Consider the following 16,227-nt stretch of genomic DNA (forward strand, 5'->3'; position numbering starts at 1 on the left):
GGAGGAGGAAGAGGAGGAGGAAGAGGAGGAGGAGGGAGAGGAGGAGGGAGAGGAAGAGGAAGAGGAAGAGGAAGAGGAGGAGGAAGAGGAGGAGAAGGAGGAGGAGGAAGAGGAGGAGGAGGAAGAGGAGGAAGAGGAGGAGGAAGAGGAGGAGGGAGAGGAAGAAGAAGAGGAGGAAGAGGAGGAGGAGAAGGAAGAGGAGGAGGAGGAGGAGGAGGGAGAGGAGGAGGAAGAGGAGGAGGAAGAGGAGGAGGAGGAGGAGGAGGAGGAAGAGGAGGAGGAGGAAGAGGAGGAGGAGGAAGAGGAGGAGGGAGAGGAAGAGGAAGAGGAGGAAGAGGTAGAGGAGGAGGAAGAGGAGGAGGAAGAGGAGGAGGAGGAGGAGGAGGAAGAGGAGGAGGAGGAAGAGGAGGAGGAAGAGGAGGAGGAAGAGGAGGAGGAGGAGGAGGAGGAGGAAGAGGAGGAGGAGGAAGAGGAGGAGGGAGAGGAAGAGGAAGAGGAGGAAGAGGTAGAGGAGGAGGAAGAGGAGGAGGAAGAGGAGGAGGAGGAGGAGGAGGAAGAGGAGGAAGAGGTAGAGGAGGAGGAAGAGGAGGAGGAAGAGGAGGAGGAAGAGGAGGAGGAGGAGGAGGAGGAGGAGGAAGAGGAGGAAGAGGTAGAGGAGGAGGAAGAGGAGGAGGAAGAGGAGGAGGAAGAGGAGGAGGAGGAGGAGGAGGAAGAGGAGGAGGAGGAGGGAGAGGAAGAGGAAGAGGAGGAGGAGGAGGAGGAGGAGGAGGAGGGGGAGTATAAATGACTTCTACACTCTTCAGGATCTAGAAACTAAAAATAAAAGGTTTCCTTTAACTCTGTTGATGCAAAAATAGATTTCCAGCAGACAAAAATAAACCTGAATCAGAAGATAGATGAGGATGACGATGATTCTGTAAAAAACTGCGGTGGTTCTGATCCGTTTGTGTTCATTTTAAACTGAATTATACACTTTTCTGTAAAAAGGTTCAAAACTTTTAAACCAACACAACATGGAGACGTCTGAAGGTTTCCAGTTCGGTGAGAGAGACGGGGAGCAAACGGAGGGTGAGAGGGTGAGACGGTGAGAGGGTGAGAGTGTGACAGGGTGAGAGGTTGACAGGGTGAGAGGGTGAGAGGGTGACAGGGTGAGAGAGTGAGAGTGTGACAGGGTGAGAGTGTGACAGGGTGACAGGGTGACAGGGTGAGAGAGTGACAGGGTGACAGGGTGAGACAGTGAGAGGGTGACAGGGTGAGAGAGTGAGAGGGTGACAGGGTGACAGGGTGAGAGAGTGACAGGGTGACAGGGTGAGAGAGTGAGAGGGTGACAGGGTGACAGGGTGAGACAGTGAGAGGGTGAGAGGGTGACAGGGTGACAGGGTGAGAGAGTGAGAGGGTGACAGGGTGAGAGGGTGACAGGGTGAGAGGGTGAGAGAGTGAGAGGGTGAGAGGGTGACAGGGTGAGAGAGTGAGAGGGTGACAGGGTGACAGGGTGAGAGGGTGACAGGTTGACAGGGTGAGAGGGTGACAGGGTGAGACAGTGAGAGGGTGACAGGGTGACAGGGTGAGAGAGTGACAGGGTGACAGGGTGAGAGAGTGAGAGGGTGACAGGGTGACAGGGTGAGACAGTGAGAGGGTGAGAGGGTGACAGGGTGACAGGGTGAGAGAGTGAGAGGGTGACAGGGTGAGAGGGTGACAGGGTGAGAGGGTGAGAGGGTGAGAGGGTGAGAGGGTGACAGGGTGAGAGAGTGAGAGGGTGACAGGGTGACAGGGTGAGAGGGTGACAGGTTGACAGGGTGAGAGGGTGACAGGGTGAGAGGGTGACAGGGTGACAGGGTGACAGGGTGACAGGGTGAGAGAGTGAGAGGGTGACAGGGTGAGAGGGTGAGAGTGTGAGAGGGTGACAGGGTGACAGGGTGAGAGAGTGAGAGGGTGACAGGGTGAGAGGGTGAGAGGGTGACAGGTTGACAGGGTGAGAGGGTGACAGGGTGAGAGGGTGAGAGAGTGAGAGGGTGACAGGGTGACAGGGTGACAGGGTGAGAGGGTGACAGGGTGAGACAGTGAGAGGTTGACAGGGTGAGAGGGTGAGAGTGTGAGACGGTGAGACAGTGAGAGGTTGACAGGGTGAGAGGGTGAGAGTGTAAGACGGTGAGAGGGTGAGAGTGTGAGACGGTGAGAGTGTGAGAAGGTGAGAGGGTGAGATGGTGAGAGGGTGAGAGTGTGAGACGGTGAGAGTGTGAGAAGGTGAGAGGGTGAGATGGTGAGAGGGTGAGAGTGTGAGACGGTGAGAGTGTGAGAGTGTGAGACGGTGAGAGGGTGAGAGTGTGAGAGGGTGAGAGGGTGAGAGGGTGAAGGAGGAGAAGCATCACTGACCTCGTCTACAGCTTTCTTATAGCTCTGATGGACGATGGAGGAATGAAAGGATGAGAAGAAGAAGAGAGTCGCGGTGAGCAGCAGCTTGGTTAGTTCAGAGAGAGGAGTGTGTGTGTGTGTGTGTGTGTGTGTGTGCGGTTGTGTGGCTGCACCACATGTGTACTCACTGCAGGTCTGCTGGGTCGCGTCACCTCTCTGTCGTCTTTGGTGTCGTGGGAACAAAGTGCGGATCCTTCAGTTTTAGTGGATGAGTTACCTGAACACACACACACACACACACACACACACACAACAACACACCTGTTACACACTTTTGATTTCTCATTCAGGAATTTGAAGTTTCTGTTTGGAAAGTTCAGACTGAGCTGGTAATAACTGATATACTTTTGGAAAATTAAGACTGCTTTGGCAGAACTCGTACGTCTTTTAAATTAAACTGAAGATACTGAAGGGAAATGAAGATTGTTTTTCATGTAAAGGTGTGAGCGTCCACCTCGTTCGTTGGAGCCTCCCTGGGAGCTGGGGGTGCTGGAGCTGGAGGAGCTGCCGCTGCTCGTCCTCTTTAGGGGCGTCTCCATGGAAACGTCGATCCTCCGCAGGTCAGGGTTGCTACGGCAACACAAACACAGCACTGTCTCATTCATGCAGCAAAATGTTGACATCCTGTTTTTTTTTTTTTGGTATAATTTAAAAAGAAATCCCAAATAAAAGATCATTTTTGGCCAAAACTGACAGGAAGGAACGTGATGTGTCATCAGTTTTCGTTCTTAAAAACAGTTTCTGTGTTCTGATGAAATGTCTACCTGGCTCGTATGAGGTGGGCTCCAGCCCGCGGGCCGAGTCCTGGTCCATTTCCTGGAGAGTTCTTCCTGACTAACGCAGGAGAGATGGAGGTCGTCCTCTGAGGAACCTGCAGACATCAGTGGTGGTCAGACATATTTCTTTGAGCAGCATCGTGTGCTTCCAGACTCACAAACTAAACACTCTGACTGTAAAACATGCACACAGACACACACTCACAACAACAGAATTTAGAAAAAAGCAAAGTTTTCCTCACATGCAAACACAAACACACACACACACACACACTGGGACAACACGCAGAGACCTTGGGGGGCATGTCGTCGTCCTGCCGCAGCCAGGAGCTGCGGTCCAGCTTGTCGAGGGGGGGCGCCAGGCGGGAGAGGGGCGGGGGAGGAGGGGTGTCGGAGGTTGGGTCGGAGTTCTGCCGGGGCATGGGAGGCCGGGAGGGGGAGGGCGACGCCGAGGAAGAGGACACGCCGTGGGGGTCATACAGGGACTGGGAGCCTGAAAGGCCATGACTCTTCACCTGCACCAGGTGAGCCATCTGGATACACACACACACACACACAACACACACACACACACACACACACACACACACACACAGGCGCAAGCAGAAACAGGCAGGTAGAGGAGGAAGAGCAGGATCAGGATCAGGGACTGCACAGTGAGATTAGGATGCAAGTTAGGAGGAGTGATGAGGAGGTAAAGAGGGGCAGGAGGAAAGGAACACATGCTTCAGGGTGCGTTCACACTCATCACGTTAAAAACTCCAGAGAGCTCCATCAGTTCTTCAGTGTGTCCTTCTGATGACTCATTTTGGTCACCTTTGATCAGTTCATGTCCTCCGCTGCTAAAAACCAACCAAACTCACCTGTTCACCTTCAGCTCAGAGCACAAAGGAGGCAGGCGTCCATGTCACACACTCTCCAAAACACACAAACACACCTGTGGTTCGACGGAGCGGTGCATGGGCGGGGTCCGGGCCTGCTGGATGCCTCCGCTGCTGAAGGACTCGGAGCGCGGTGGCAGCGATGGGTCCGAGATCCGGTTGGAAACTTTATGCTGCAATGCAGGAGAAGTCTGTCTGTTCATCTTATAATGCTCCTCCACCTGACACACACACACACACACACACACACACACAGTCACTCAGCATGCAGTGCAGTGAGCCTCAGTTTGATTCAGTCTGGACTTTACTGTGATCGAACGTCTTCATTTCTTAACGCTGGCTTTCTAAACTTTCATTCAAAATGTATGAAAAACATTTTTTTTCTCTGTGAACGTCCACGGGAGTGATCTGAATAAAAAACTGTTGTTTATGAAGTTCAAAGAAGAAGAAGAAGAATCACTGGCATGAAGAGCAGAAACTGTTTGATGGACTTTTATCTGTTCTGATCTAATTTAGACTGTTTGGGTCAGTGATAACAACAATAAAGGTTATTCTGCTTAAAGTAAAGATAAATAATGAATAATGGAGATCAACAGATAAAATTACATCCCTGGTCTTTTATGAACAGCGACAACTCTAAACAGAGTAATTATCTGACAGCCTTAATGCAGATGATTTCAGCTTTAACTTTCATGGACTGCAGATTCATAACTAGAATCATTTTGGAGAAGGGAATCCCTGGAGGCCAGAGGGAGAGAGACTCAGAGATGTAGCTGCCCTACATCAGTCCACCAGAGGGCAGGCCTGGAGATCTGCCCTAAATGTCTGTGTGCTTTTCAGCAGCCTTGATTCAAAATGATAAGAAATCCTGCAGAGTTCAAATGTTGATCATTGACCTGCATTTTCTGCTCTCTCTTCTTCTTCGTCAGAAAAGATCATGTGGGGATTTTAAAGCCACTTTAAGCTTTAAAGTCAAAAGCCCAACACACACTTTGTCAAGTGAAAACCACATTTGTTAAGGGTGAGACTGAAAAACAGGAAAATGAGCCTTTGACAACCTGGAATATCTGAATATTTAGACTGAAAGAAGAGACCGAGTGTTAGTTCCTGTTAGACACCACAACATGCAATAAAACAGAACCCCCACCGAAGCACCCAATCAAGAACAAAACCCAGAACCGTAGAAATAATCTCAATAATCTTTACCACAGCTGAGTGTTAATTCTTATATTATCTCAGACTGAAAGTCACAGCAGGTCAAAATTCTGCCGTGTCAGACGCCTGTCAAACAGAAAGTCGAGGAGTGAACAACACCAAAGACGTTTGTTAGCATCACGTTGTACAAAGTTTGTGTAATTTTTCTGTTAATGTTTCTGGGCAGTTGCCTTGAATGCATCATTGGGGATCTCTAGCAACACAAAATCAAGAATGCATTCGATACTGACATCAGTCTATAGATGTTGAACATCTAAAAAAACGATCAAATATCAGAGATGTTGTCTGAACATCTATGATAACTGACTCAAGTGTTTTGTTTTTTTTTTTTTGCTTTGTGTTTTAATCCTCTGCTCCCCAGAGGATGAATCTTAATGACACTTCTCCTCTGGCGCCAGTACAGGCTGCAGAGTCACGGTCTCCAGGGGAGTGTCTGTGCAGATATCATGACATTTGGAGAAAAAAACAAGCTGTGTTGAATGTGTTGACTTTAATATTTAGCTCAAATAAAGACACAGGAAGTGAAAGTTGGTCTCTTCAAATGCTGTAAATTTGAAAGCATCAGGAAGAATCTAAATGGTGAGATGTGATGATGTGAAGATGTGAAATGAAAGAGCTCATCATCATCATCGTCTGCCTGCAGCTCTCAGTTAATGTGGGTGAGTCATCCTGGTTAGAGAAATAAAACCAGATTAAAGGGGAGATTATTCCAGGGTTAGTGAGTGAGTGAGCCCGAACAGACCAGGGAAAAGAGGCGGAGTTCGGTATCTGACCCGGCGGGCGGGGCTCCGGCCCCGGCTGTTGGGCCGCTGGCCCCTGGATTTGGGACTGTGGTGCCGCATCACTGCACGAGAGGAGTTGGTGATGCGTTCAGGGACGCAGGTGACACGGATTCGGGGAGCGTTCAGGTGATTCCTGGAGGGACTGACGTGGGCGGGGTAGGAGGGGGGGCGGGAACGGGGGCGGGGTTTGTAACCTGGGAGTCCAATCAGGTTGTTTACGTTGATGTCTCGTAAGTCCCTGAAGGAGTGGTGTTTCCTGGGAGGGATGCGAGGCGAGTTGCTCTGAGCTCGACGCATCACCTGGAGAGTAAAGGTCAAGGTTCATAAGAGAGAAGGTCCATCGGCGGCTCAGACTCTGGATGTGAACCCGGTCTGAAGGAAACAGATTCACTTCAAGACAGAAAAATAGTCAACAATAAGATTCCCCCACTGGAGTTAACAATGGCGACATCCAGCTGCTCCGGCTGCCATCTTTGTTCGCTTCAATCATTTGGACTGATATTATATTTATATATATATTTCTTTCTAAGTATGAATAGCTTAACAAACTAACAAAAATAAATACACAATAAGAATTTCACATTAGGTTTCTGTCCTGAAGTTGCACCTGAAAAAGAGAGAAATCAGACAGACTCTTCTGCAGGTTCAGCTCAGACGACACCTGGAAGGTTGAAAAGTGCACAAACAACCTGAGAAAAATCTTCCAGCTCAGTTTTGTCATTGTGGCTGAACACCTGTTTTACTTTGTGTGTCTGTGTGTGTTGTTAGCTACAAGCCGCTTTGTGCCTCGACACATTTGGCTTTTTGGAGAGCTATCTTCAAGCCTGCGTGTCCTTAGCTCAGTTAAAAAGGAGTTTTTCTGTCTTTTTGCTCGTTTATGTTTGATCACACGTTTCTTGTTTAAGAAAATGAGCTTTTAGGGCTGGTGTGTGATTGTGTGTGTCTGCGGCTGTTCCCGCTACCTCTTTGGCCCAGGCCGGCTTGTCGTTGCTGCCGGGGGCCTGGTCTTTGTAGTGGTACAGCTGCTTCTTGTCCTGCGGCGGTCGTGGCGGCTCCTGCTGCTGCTGCTGCTGCAGCGACACCAGGTACGCTCGCTCCTGCTGCAGCTGCCTCTGCAGCCGCTCGGCCTGCCGCTGCTCCTCGATCTGCTTCCTCTTGTACTCCTGCGGATCAAGCACAAAGCGCAGGGAGGATTAAAAATAACGGGGCTAAAGGTTCAGCGCACAAAGCTTCATTCACCTGTTGACACTGTGTGTGAGAGTTTACAAGGTTTTCATCACACTGGACGGTACGTTCAATGTTACATTTGATGAAATAAGGAAAATCAAGATCCACAGGATTTTCCAGGGGAGTCCAGGGGTTTATGGCAGTGATGAACATTAAATTTCACCTGTGGTCTCATCTCACAGTAAAAAGGTTCTGGTTCTGTTTGAACCTCCTCGTTCTGAAATCGAGGAGGTGGAAATGAGAAGAGCTCAAAAATAAGCGTACTGTTTAGAACTAAAAGTCTCTGTAGATGACTAAATATGGAACTAATGAGTCTCTGACTGTCGGCCCCGTGATGGTCCGTCTCCAGCCCTGCATCGGCCATATGATGACAGATGATAGATGGATGTTTCACGCTCAGGTCAATAAACTTGGAAAAGATGACTCCTGTCCTGCAGCTGTTAGCATCCACCTCATTTACAGCACATTTATGCTCAGAGTCACCTTGAACATTTCATGTCTCCAGACTGATGGATTGCCTTTTTTATTAAATATAAACAGATGTGAAATAACTCTAAATAAGTTGGGAAATTAAAAAATGTGGAATGCTCAAATAAAGGTTGGGTTTCTTTCTTAGCTGAGGTTTTCTCTCATGGCTGTATTTATCTGTGTTGACCCCCCCGCACTGAGTCATGCCTTTAAATGAACTACTCTTTAATAACAGGCAGCTGCAGAGAAAAGAACAGGAAGTTTCGTCATTTCTGTTTAAGTGTTCATGGCTGATTCAGACTGGAGCCTCCTCCTGTGACTGACAGCTGACGGCTCTGCTGGTCTGATGTCACCGAGGAGAGGCGACAGTCATCATCCCGAACAGATGAGGCTGAGTGAATTGTAACGTCTGACACGCCCAGTGCTGTGTGCTGCTGATTGATTTGATGTTTGGTAAACTTTAAATAAGACGGCGTGCCTCTCCGTCTCCGTGGTATTGATTGAGTATTGACCGCCATCTCAGAGTCACGAATTCGTAAACAACAAAGAGAGTGACATGAAATCGGAGCTCGCCTCGTCCTGTACTCTTTGCTGTTTCCATGGTCACCAACCTTTGAGCTGTTGTCATGGGAATTTTCGTCAATGCTGCTTCTAACACAAAAAACTGGTTCCTGTTCTTATTTATTTATTTTTGGGGACGTTTTATGCCTTTATTTGTGAGACAGGATTAGGAGCAGACTCATGGCTCGGCGTGGTGGGGAATCGAACCAACGACCTGCTCAGTCTGCCCACATGCTGCTGGTATGTGTTCCTCAGTCACAGACCGGATTGTGATGATTTAAAATTAATGTGGTGGAACGGTGGATTAGAGGTTAGAGGTCAAATCAGTCCTGTAGCTGCTGTGCTGCATAAATAAACGTGCCTTCTAATTAACTGGATTATGTTAGTTTGGATTCAAAGAAGCTCCTGTGAGTCTGTGTGTGCCGTTACCAGCAGTAAAGCCTGCTCCTGCAGGAGCTGCTGCTGCAGGATCTCCAGCTGCCTCTGCTCCTCTTCCAGCTGTCTACGGATATATTCCTAACCGAGCGGCGCCCGCCACCGAAAGAGAGGCGCATCCAATCAAAGACCGCCGTGGCAGGCAAGAAGCGAATCAGAGTCCAGGCAACCGATGACATCGGCAGAGCAGGAAATAGGAGGAAAGAGAACCAAAGAGCAGGACAGACAAAAGTGGATTTATTGAAGAGGTGTGAAAGGAGGGATTTAGTCAGAAATAGATGAGAGAAACAGCAGGGGGCTGTAATTAGTGGAACAGGAGGACAGGCCTGAGATCAGCTGTACATCTGAAAGGTGGAAGTGTTAGAGTGCAGGAAAAGCTTCATGTGGTGTTAGTCTGTGAAAGTTAAAGACACAAGTGTTGTGCGACACAACGCAGTGTGTACAGTGCTTATCTTTACACAAGCACAAAGCGACTCAGCAGCCTCTTTGATGAGGCAGACTTTCAGAATCTAAGCCCAATATTGGAAATTACAAATGTTGCTGAGCATAAATCAACTCCATGTTTGTTTTTTTTTTTTTCATCAGAAAAAGTTTAAAATCATAATCATCTACGTTTTGTGTTTTTCTGGCTTTCAGATGTCGAAGGAGGAGCGGGTTGTGAGGCCACGCCCCCTCCAGGTCAGGTGTGTTCTTACCTGCTCTCTCTCAGCGTGCCTCCTCTCCTCCTCCCGGCGGAGCTGCTCCATCTCTTCGTACCTCCTCCTCTGTTCTCGCTCCTGCTGCTTCCTCAGCTCCCGTTCCCGACGCTGTTGCTGTGAGAAGAATTTACAGCATATGGAAAAATAAAAATAATATCATCGTACGGCCAAAACGTCCCATCACAAACCTCCTCCAGCCGTCGCCTCTGCTCTTTCTGCTCCTCGATGCGTTTCTGCCTCTCGGCCAGAAGTTGGCGTTTGTGCTCCTCGTTCTGCTGCTGCTCCAGCTGCTGGCGCCGGATCAGCTCCGACCGCTCCTTATTGGCCAGCTGGAGACGCAGGAAGTCCCGCCTCAGAGTGGACTCGCCGGGGATGTTGATGATGGAGCTGAGAAGAAGAAGAACCAACCGGAGGAGGAATAAACCTGTTTTATGAAATATCCACATCTTGTAACGAAGGTGAGAGCAGATGGAGACGCGGCAGCAGTACCTGGGCTCTCCGATGTCTCGTTCTTCGTCCTCTTCTTCACTGCCACTGTACTCGTACTCCGTCTCATCTACAGGAAACAAACGCAGACTCCAGGTTAATTCTCCTTTCTCAGGTCTTTGAACAGCTGACCCATCACAGATCCTCACCCCTCTCCCCCCTCCTCTTCTTGGTGCGGTCGATGTGGTCCTTCAGCTGGATGCGGACCTGCCGCTCGTTGGGAAGGTCCCTGATGAACGGGTGCTTGAGGAGCTGCTCGGTGCTCGGCCGCTGGCTGTGACTCTTCACCAGGCAGCTCTCGATGAAAGACTGAAACTTCTTGGACCTGCAGACAAAGACGCGGTGAAAAACACGCTCAGGGATAAAGAGGAAGCAGCAGCAGCCAGAATCACCTGCTGCCTTTAATTAGAAACAGAATACTTCATTAATCCCCGCCGGAAATTGAAGGCCCTGTACATAAATATCACCATCAGAATGTGTCATTATGCAGAATGATGCCTGTCAGAGAGACAGCACCACCGGACCTTAAAAACTTAAACAGGGTGATAAAGATTTATAAAAACACATTCCATTATTTACTACCTCATCACAAATGAATTAATATGAACTAATTAATAATTGTAAAATGTAAATGAAAGCATTTTGTGTGTCAGTTCAGGTAAAATAAGGATCCTTAAAAATCCCGTTTCAGTTTCACATGCAGGAAGAATCAGTTTTTCCATCTTTAAACCAGGTTAATCCCCTCAACTGAATCAATACACAAAAATGTGTGTGTGACTTTGTGTTTGAAATCAGATTACAGCTGAATGTGGGAAAATAATCAGTTTACCACAGTGCACTTGAACGCATCACGATCACAAAGAGGCAGAGGAGGCAATGATGTGATTCTGAAACTGGAAAATAACCACACAACAGTGTGTGTGTGTGTGTGTGTGTGTGTGTGTGTCTGGGGACAAAGTGACTCACCACTTCTTAGACTTGAGTCTGGGGGCTGGATTTCTGGGGATGAGGAAGAGTGCTCGCATTGGATGCATGTCACACAGAGCTGAGGAGGCAGAAGAGAAAGGGACAGAGGGAGAGAGAGGAGAGGAGGACAGGATGTTGAAGTCAGGACACAGATTCAGTTTTAGCTGAGAACTGATCTGTTGAGCTGATGCTTCACACTTACGTGGAGCTCCCTCCGCCATTTCTATCGCCGTGATGCCGAGAGACCAAAGGTCGCTCTGCAGAGAGAGAGAGACGGAGTTACCGACGGCGACCGCTCCAACGTCCCCCATCTGTCCCCGCCTCTGTTTCTCACTCATCTGCCTGTTCCAGCCAACAAACTATTTAAGTTGTGACGCTCACTACTGCACGCCTGAGCGGATTCAGCATCTTCAATCATGTGACGACCGTCAGAAATGAAAACAGATGTGATGACTTTTTTTAAAGGTCAGCTGCTGGTTGGTGTTACAGCTACCAGCAGTTTGACTATGATTAATGAGCGGAGCTCTATTTTAGGCAGCGTGGCCATATGCTCGTTGGTCACACTGTGTGATATCATTCTTTTTTAACAAGTCTGTGTTTGGACTGATAGTGAATGATAAATGGCCCTCAAAGCTGTTCGAACATTTCTTCTTAAAAAGCACTTTTCTAGTAAACTTTTCCCTGATTTTAAACTTCCAAAGGCAAACGTAAAACAAACTGCAGTTGATAGTCTGAGTGATTGTCCTGTTTCAGAATATAAAACAATGATATTCCATCTTTTGGACTTCGGCTAAATGTCACCGTTCGGTTTTACATCAACACTGACAGCGTTTCATTTTCAGCTCTTTTACATGTCACATGATGGCTAACCAATAAAACTGAATATCTTTATTCCATAACATTAACTCGGCTTCAGCCACAGATCTACCTTGAAGTCGTACGTGGCGTCCGGGTTCTCATCACAGGCGATGACCTCCGGGGCCATCCAATAAGGCGTCCCGATAAACGTGTTCCTCCGTCCCACCGTACGATCCAGCTGAGCACTCACGCCAAAGTCCACTGCACAGGAATGATTACAGCGGGTTTTCTAACAGTGCTGGTTAAACGTGCAGCTGATTGAGTTCGCAGCATGTGACTGACCTAGTTTAACCTCGGCGTTCTCCGTCAGCAGCACGTTCTGGCCCTTGATGTCTCTGTGGATGACCTTGTGCTGGTGGAGATGGGTCAGGCCCTGAAGACCGAGAAAAGAAGAACACGTCCTGTCAGCTAGCTAAGGCAGCGTCCTGCTGTTCAACATAGTTTATGTTTCAATCTAGATCAGAATCAGAAGTCAAAGTTAAAAATTAAACCATCATTAAGACAGCAGAGCAGCAGATCCAGCACCGGCAGATGAATTCACTAAATAAAACTGAAAGAACAAAACGAGCTGAAGCATAAATGATTAAATTTAGGTGTTCCTCAGGGAGCCATGTAGCATTTTCTCACCGTTCCGATTGTAAAGTTTCCCCATCTAATATTCAATCGAGTATTCAATTAGTTTGGTTTTCAGTCCTCACCCTGAGGATCTCTCTGCAGATGTAGGCGATCCACTCTTCCTTCAGAGAGTTCCCTTTGGTGTTTTTGATCAGATCCGTCACCGAGCCGGCACCGCAGAACTCCATCACCAGCTGAACACGCACAATCACAAGAGATTCAGATTTCATTGTTTTTAATAACTTGGGACTTGTCATATAGGAGCTGTACGCACCCAAAGCTGGTCGTCCATCCCTGGAGGGTTTTTCTTGATGAAGGCTCCATAATAGGTGGCGATGTTCCTGTGGTGGCTGTACTTCTTTAACATGTTGATCTCTGCTTTAATCTCCTCCTCCTCATCCTGACACAAACACACACGTGTTAATTCTGTGCAGAAACCCCCTCCAGCAGAGTCCACTGCTGCTCAGATGCCCTCCGGCTGAAGATGTGTGTGTTTGTGTTACTTACTCCTGTGACGTCCATGACCTTGATGGCAGCAAGCTGGCCTGTTTTAACATGGCGACCCTGAGAATTAAAACAACAGATCAGCTAAACGTTCTCATCAATTCATCTGTGTGTGAGGCCACAAAACACATTCCTGAGACACAACCTGTGTGAATGTCACATATTAGTTCTCATTTATTTGTATGTTCCAGTTACACCAGAAACTGGAATACTGAATACTGTACGGCTAAAGAAACCAACTAATCAGGACACAATCACCGATCCTCACCGTGTTGATATCACATCAGTGTTTGAGGCCTGAACCTTCAGCTGTGGTTTAGGTTAAAGGTTAAAGGTTAGCAGATAACTGTCACAGCACAGCGGGAATCAGGAAGCACCACCGTCGTTCCTTTGTTGTAAAGAACATCACACAGATTCTTTCATCTGATTCAGATATTTCCTCTCCTTTGTACGGCCCCTCAGATTTGTTGTGTGACCTGTTAGAGGGGACTCAAGCCGCGTTTGAAACCAGCAGCGTGACGAGGCTGAAGCTGTGGAAACTCTGGAGAAAGTGGAAATTCATCCACCTCACCACCTCCAGCCCACCCCCCATCACACACACACACACACACACACCGTTTCCTCATGGTAACCTAGCAACAGGCCTGGCAGGTTGTTCAGTCAGGGCAACGAATGGGTTGGAAGAGGCAAAGTGATGGCAGCGTGTGCGTGTGTGTTGGAGTAGAGGCCATGATATTTCACACTCTGGGTCACTTGTACATGTGAGTCGCTCAGATCGACACACACACAGACACACACAGTGTCTTAGTTGCTCAGTGTTGCATCAGACACTGACTGTATCTCAGACTGCAGAAAGCCTCGTTCTCTCATCTCCTCCTTCTCCTCTCTCTCTCTCTCGCTCGCTCGCGTCGCAGCAGCAGCAGTTTGCAGGGCAGCAGACGAAAACAAGGAGGAACTGACATTACAGCTTCGTTAGTGCTCCCTCAGATTCACTCTGCATAATGAAGGTCTAAAGACAGCAGCTGCGACTTCACCTTCAGAGCTGACTGCTGTTCCACAGGATTAGTAAATTATAAAAGGCCTCTGTTTAGGGCTGCAGGAGGTGGACCGACTCACCAATGAATCCAACAACTTCATTTCTTCATTATTTCTCTGACTTCTGTGCTAGCCTCTCTTTGTTATTCTTTCTCATATTGAAGGGATGTTGTACTTTGTGCCTCTGTGCTTAAATGTAAATGTAAAATCAGGTTAAACACGATTCATCTTTCAGACAGAAAGCTCGACCAGTGAGGCGGAGCCTGCTCTGGATGTTATAGCCGTCGAGCTACACTCTCCTCCATTAATCATGCTAAATATGCTAACATGAATTATGTTCACCAGGTTGTATTGTATTGTAGTGAAAAGACATGCAGCCAGGAGCCGACTCCATCCGGGAATCAGTAGCTATGAGGTCGATTTTTTAAGTGAGACAGAGGGATAGGCGTGGCTCCTTTAAACCTGATGATCTTAAAACTGTCTGCGGGTCTTTACATCACTTCCTAAATAAAAGTCGGGAGCAGGTCTCCCTGCAGAAGTCTGGGATTTACCCAGCAATGCTTTTATCCAGTGAAGTCGGTAAACCTGCCACTCAGGCGCCGGGTGAAGTGTGTGAAGTGCTGCTGCGACTGAAGGACAAATGGCAGCGATCCACAGCGATGAAGCAATAAAAGGCAAAACAGATAAGCCATGGGAGATGAGAGGAAGAGATACCGTCTCTGAGAAGCTCTTTGTTTTGCTATCTCTCTTCCTCCGACACTGGTGGCCAGCCAAACCATCTCCCAAAGGTGACAGTGTGTGTGTGAGACAGAGATTATGGCCACGAGGAGGCCGAGTCCTCACACACAGAGAACAGGAGAGGGTGGCAGGTGAGGAGGACGATGACTCCAGACAGAAAAAGGGCGTAAACAGCTCTGTGTTAAGACAAGCCACACATTCCTCAGCTGAACACAAGCCCCGACACAAACAGACCAGCCCTGTGCTGCAAGATGGCAGCCTGTGACAGTTTTCAGCATTTAATTACGATAGAACGCAGGAAGTCCAGAAAACTGGCACACGTGTCCACGCTCCAGTTCAAAAAGCACCTGTTGTCACTTTAACACCAGAAGTCAGAAAAAAGCCATTCATATCCTCAGCGACAGTTTGAATTGGTTCTGGACTGGAGATGAATGAATTTCTGCCAGGAAAGGATTCCCTGGAATTTCATCCAAGATTTACGCCCCTTTTCCTCCAGAATAAAGCAGCAGCATGAACGGACGCAGACTCTGGCTTCAGATCAAGAGCAACAAGGCGTTTGCTGTTGCAGCCACAACACTGAACGAGCCGCCAACCAAGTTCTTTTATCTCCATCTTAAAATGCAGTTCTACATTTTAGCTGTTAGTAATGCCTGAAAAAGGTTTTATTTATATTGTGTCAATTCACTGCCTCCTCAGGGGCAAGTCCACTGGTAAAAAGGAGTCAGTTTATTGAAGTCTATGGGAAAATGTGATGGGGATGGTCTCAGTCTGAAATACAACATGATGTTCATTTAGAGGGAAAGGGGAGGGGCTGGGGGCGGAGCTACTGTGTGACGCAGAGACTGGACTGGTTTGAAAAAATTAAGATGGCCGATGGATGAATTACAAACTGAAGGCTTCAAACTGGGACAAATGAAGAATGGAATGAGGAACTCTGAACGTTGTGGTTTTCAGCAGCTGCAGTTTCTTCCAGTTAAATCTCAATTTGAAAAGAGAATTTACAGTTTAGCTGCGTGACAAAAAAATAAATAACAGTGAAGAAAAAAGTCCAGCGTGTGCAGGAAATGAGCTGTTATCAGACCACGGCTGAAGGCGGGTGATAATCCTCTGGTTACAGAGGGATAATAACGATAACGGTGCCAGACAGTCTCTCCTTGACCGTTCTCAAAGTGTTCCAACACAGAAACAGTTCTCTCCAAAATGACAAAATAAAACTTGAGGGAAAAGTTGAAACCCAGCAGACTCAAGCTCAGCAGGTGGAGCCTGTGTCACGACCACAACACCTTCAGGGTGTGGCTCCAAACGTGCTCAACCGTTACTTCTTTGGAAATAAACAAAACCATTTTGGTGACGAATAAGAGCCTCTCTGGGACAAACTGTTAGACCGCTGAGCGGTTACTAATTTAACAAGAAGGAAAAACACTGAAAAGAAACTGGAGAGTAAAAGGCAGCGACAGCAGAAATCACAGAGAAATAAACCAGACCCAGATCTTTTTTTTTTTAACGGAGCAGTGAGTTTGCACTGGGAGCTAAATCAAACATTTCCATTTACGTCCTGTTTGCAGCTGAT

The 16,227-nt window shown here is 47.9% G+C and overlaps 1 protein-coding gene across 2 annotated transcripts in view; it reads right to left on the minus strand.

The window, feature by feature from the left end:
- tnikb (TRAF2 and NCK interacting kinase b) overlaps positions 1–16,227 on the minus strand; it is a 34,732-nt gene that overhangs the window by 12,317 nt on the left and 6,188 nt on the right. Inside the window, exons 3-22 of one of the 2 annotated variants that reach the window (XM_029529605.1) lie at positions 12,888–12,944; positions 12,655–12,780; positions 12,464–12,574; positions 12,048–12,138; positions 11,836–11,966; positions 11,110–11,164; positions 10,908–10,986; positions 10,091–10,266; positions 9,945–10,011; positions 9,644–9,842; positions 9,453–9,569; positions 8,752–8,838; positions 7,029–7,229; positions 6,058–6,366; positions 4,126–4,290; positions 3,482–3,721; positions 3,177–3,283; positions 2,861–2,982; positions 2,541–2,629; positions 2,374–2,397 (exon numbers count right to left, since the gene is read on the minus strand). In XM_029529605.1, coding sequence (XP_029385465.1) covers positions 2,374–2,397; positions 2,541–2,629; positions 2,861–2,982; positions 3,177–3,283; positions 3,482–3,721; positions 4,126–4,290; positions 6,058–6,366; positions 7,029–7,229; positions 8,752–8,838; positions 9,453–9,569; positions 9,644–9,842; positions 9,945–10,011; positions 10,091–10,266; positions 10,908–10,986; positions 11,110–11,164; positions 11,836–11,966; positions 12,048–12,138; positions 12,464–12,574; positions 12,655–12,780; positions 12,888–12,944 — 2,553 coding nt within the window. The remainder of the gene's footprint in view (positions 1–2,373; positions 2,398–2,540; positions 2,630–2,860; positions 2,983–3,176; positions 3,284–3,481; positions 3,722–4,125; positions 4,291–6,057; positions 6,367–7,028; positions 7,230–8,751; positions 8,839–9,452; positions 9,570–9,643; positions 9,843–9,944; positions 10,012–10,090; positions 10,267–10,907; positions 10,987–11,109; positions 11,165–11,835; positions 11,967–12,047; positions 12,139–12,463; positions 12,575–12,654; positions 12,781–12,887; positions 12,945–16,227) is intronic. The other variant, XM_029529604.1, reaches the window with a different exon arrangement.

The sequence above is a fragment of the Echeneis naucrates genome, chromosome 20 (genome assembly GCF_900963305.1).
Source record: "Echeneis naucrates chromosome 20, fEcheNa1.1, whole genome shotgun sequence".
NCBI lineage: Eukaryota > Metazoa > Chordata > Actinopteri > Carangiformes > Echeneidae > Echeneis > Echeneis naucrates.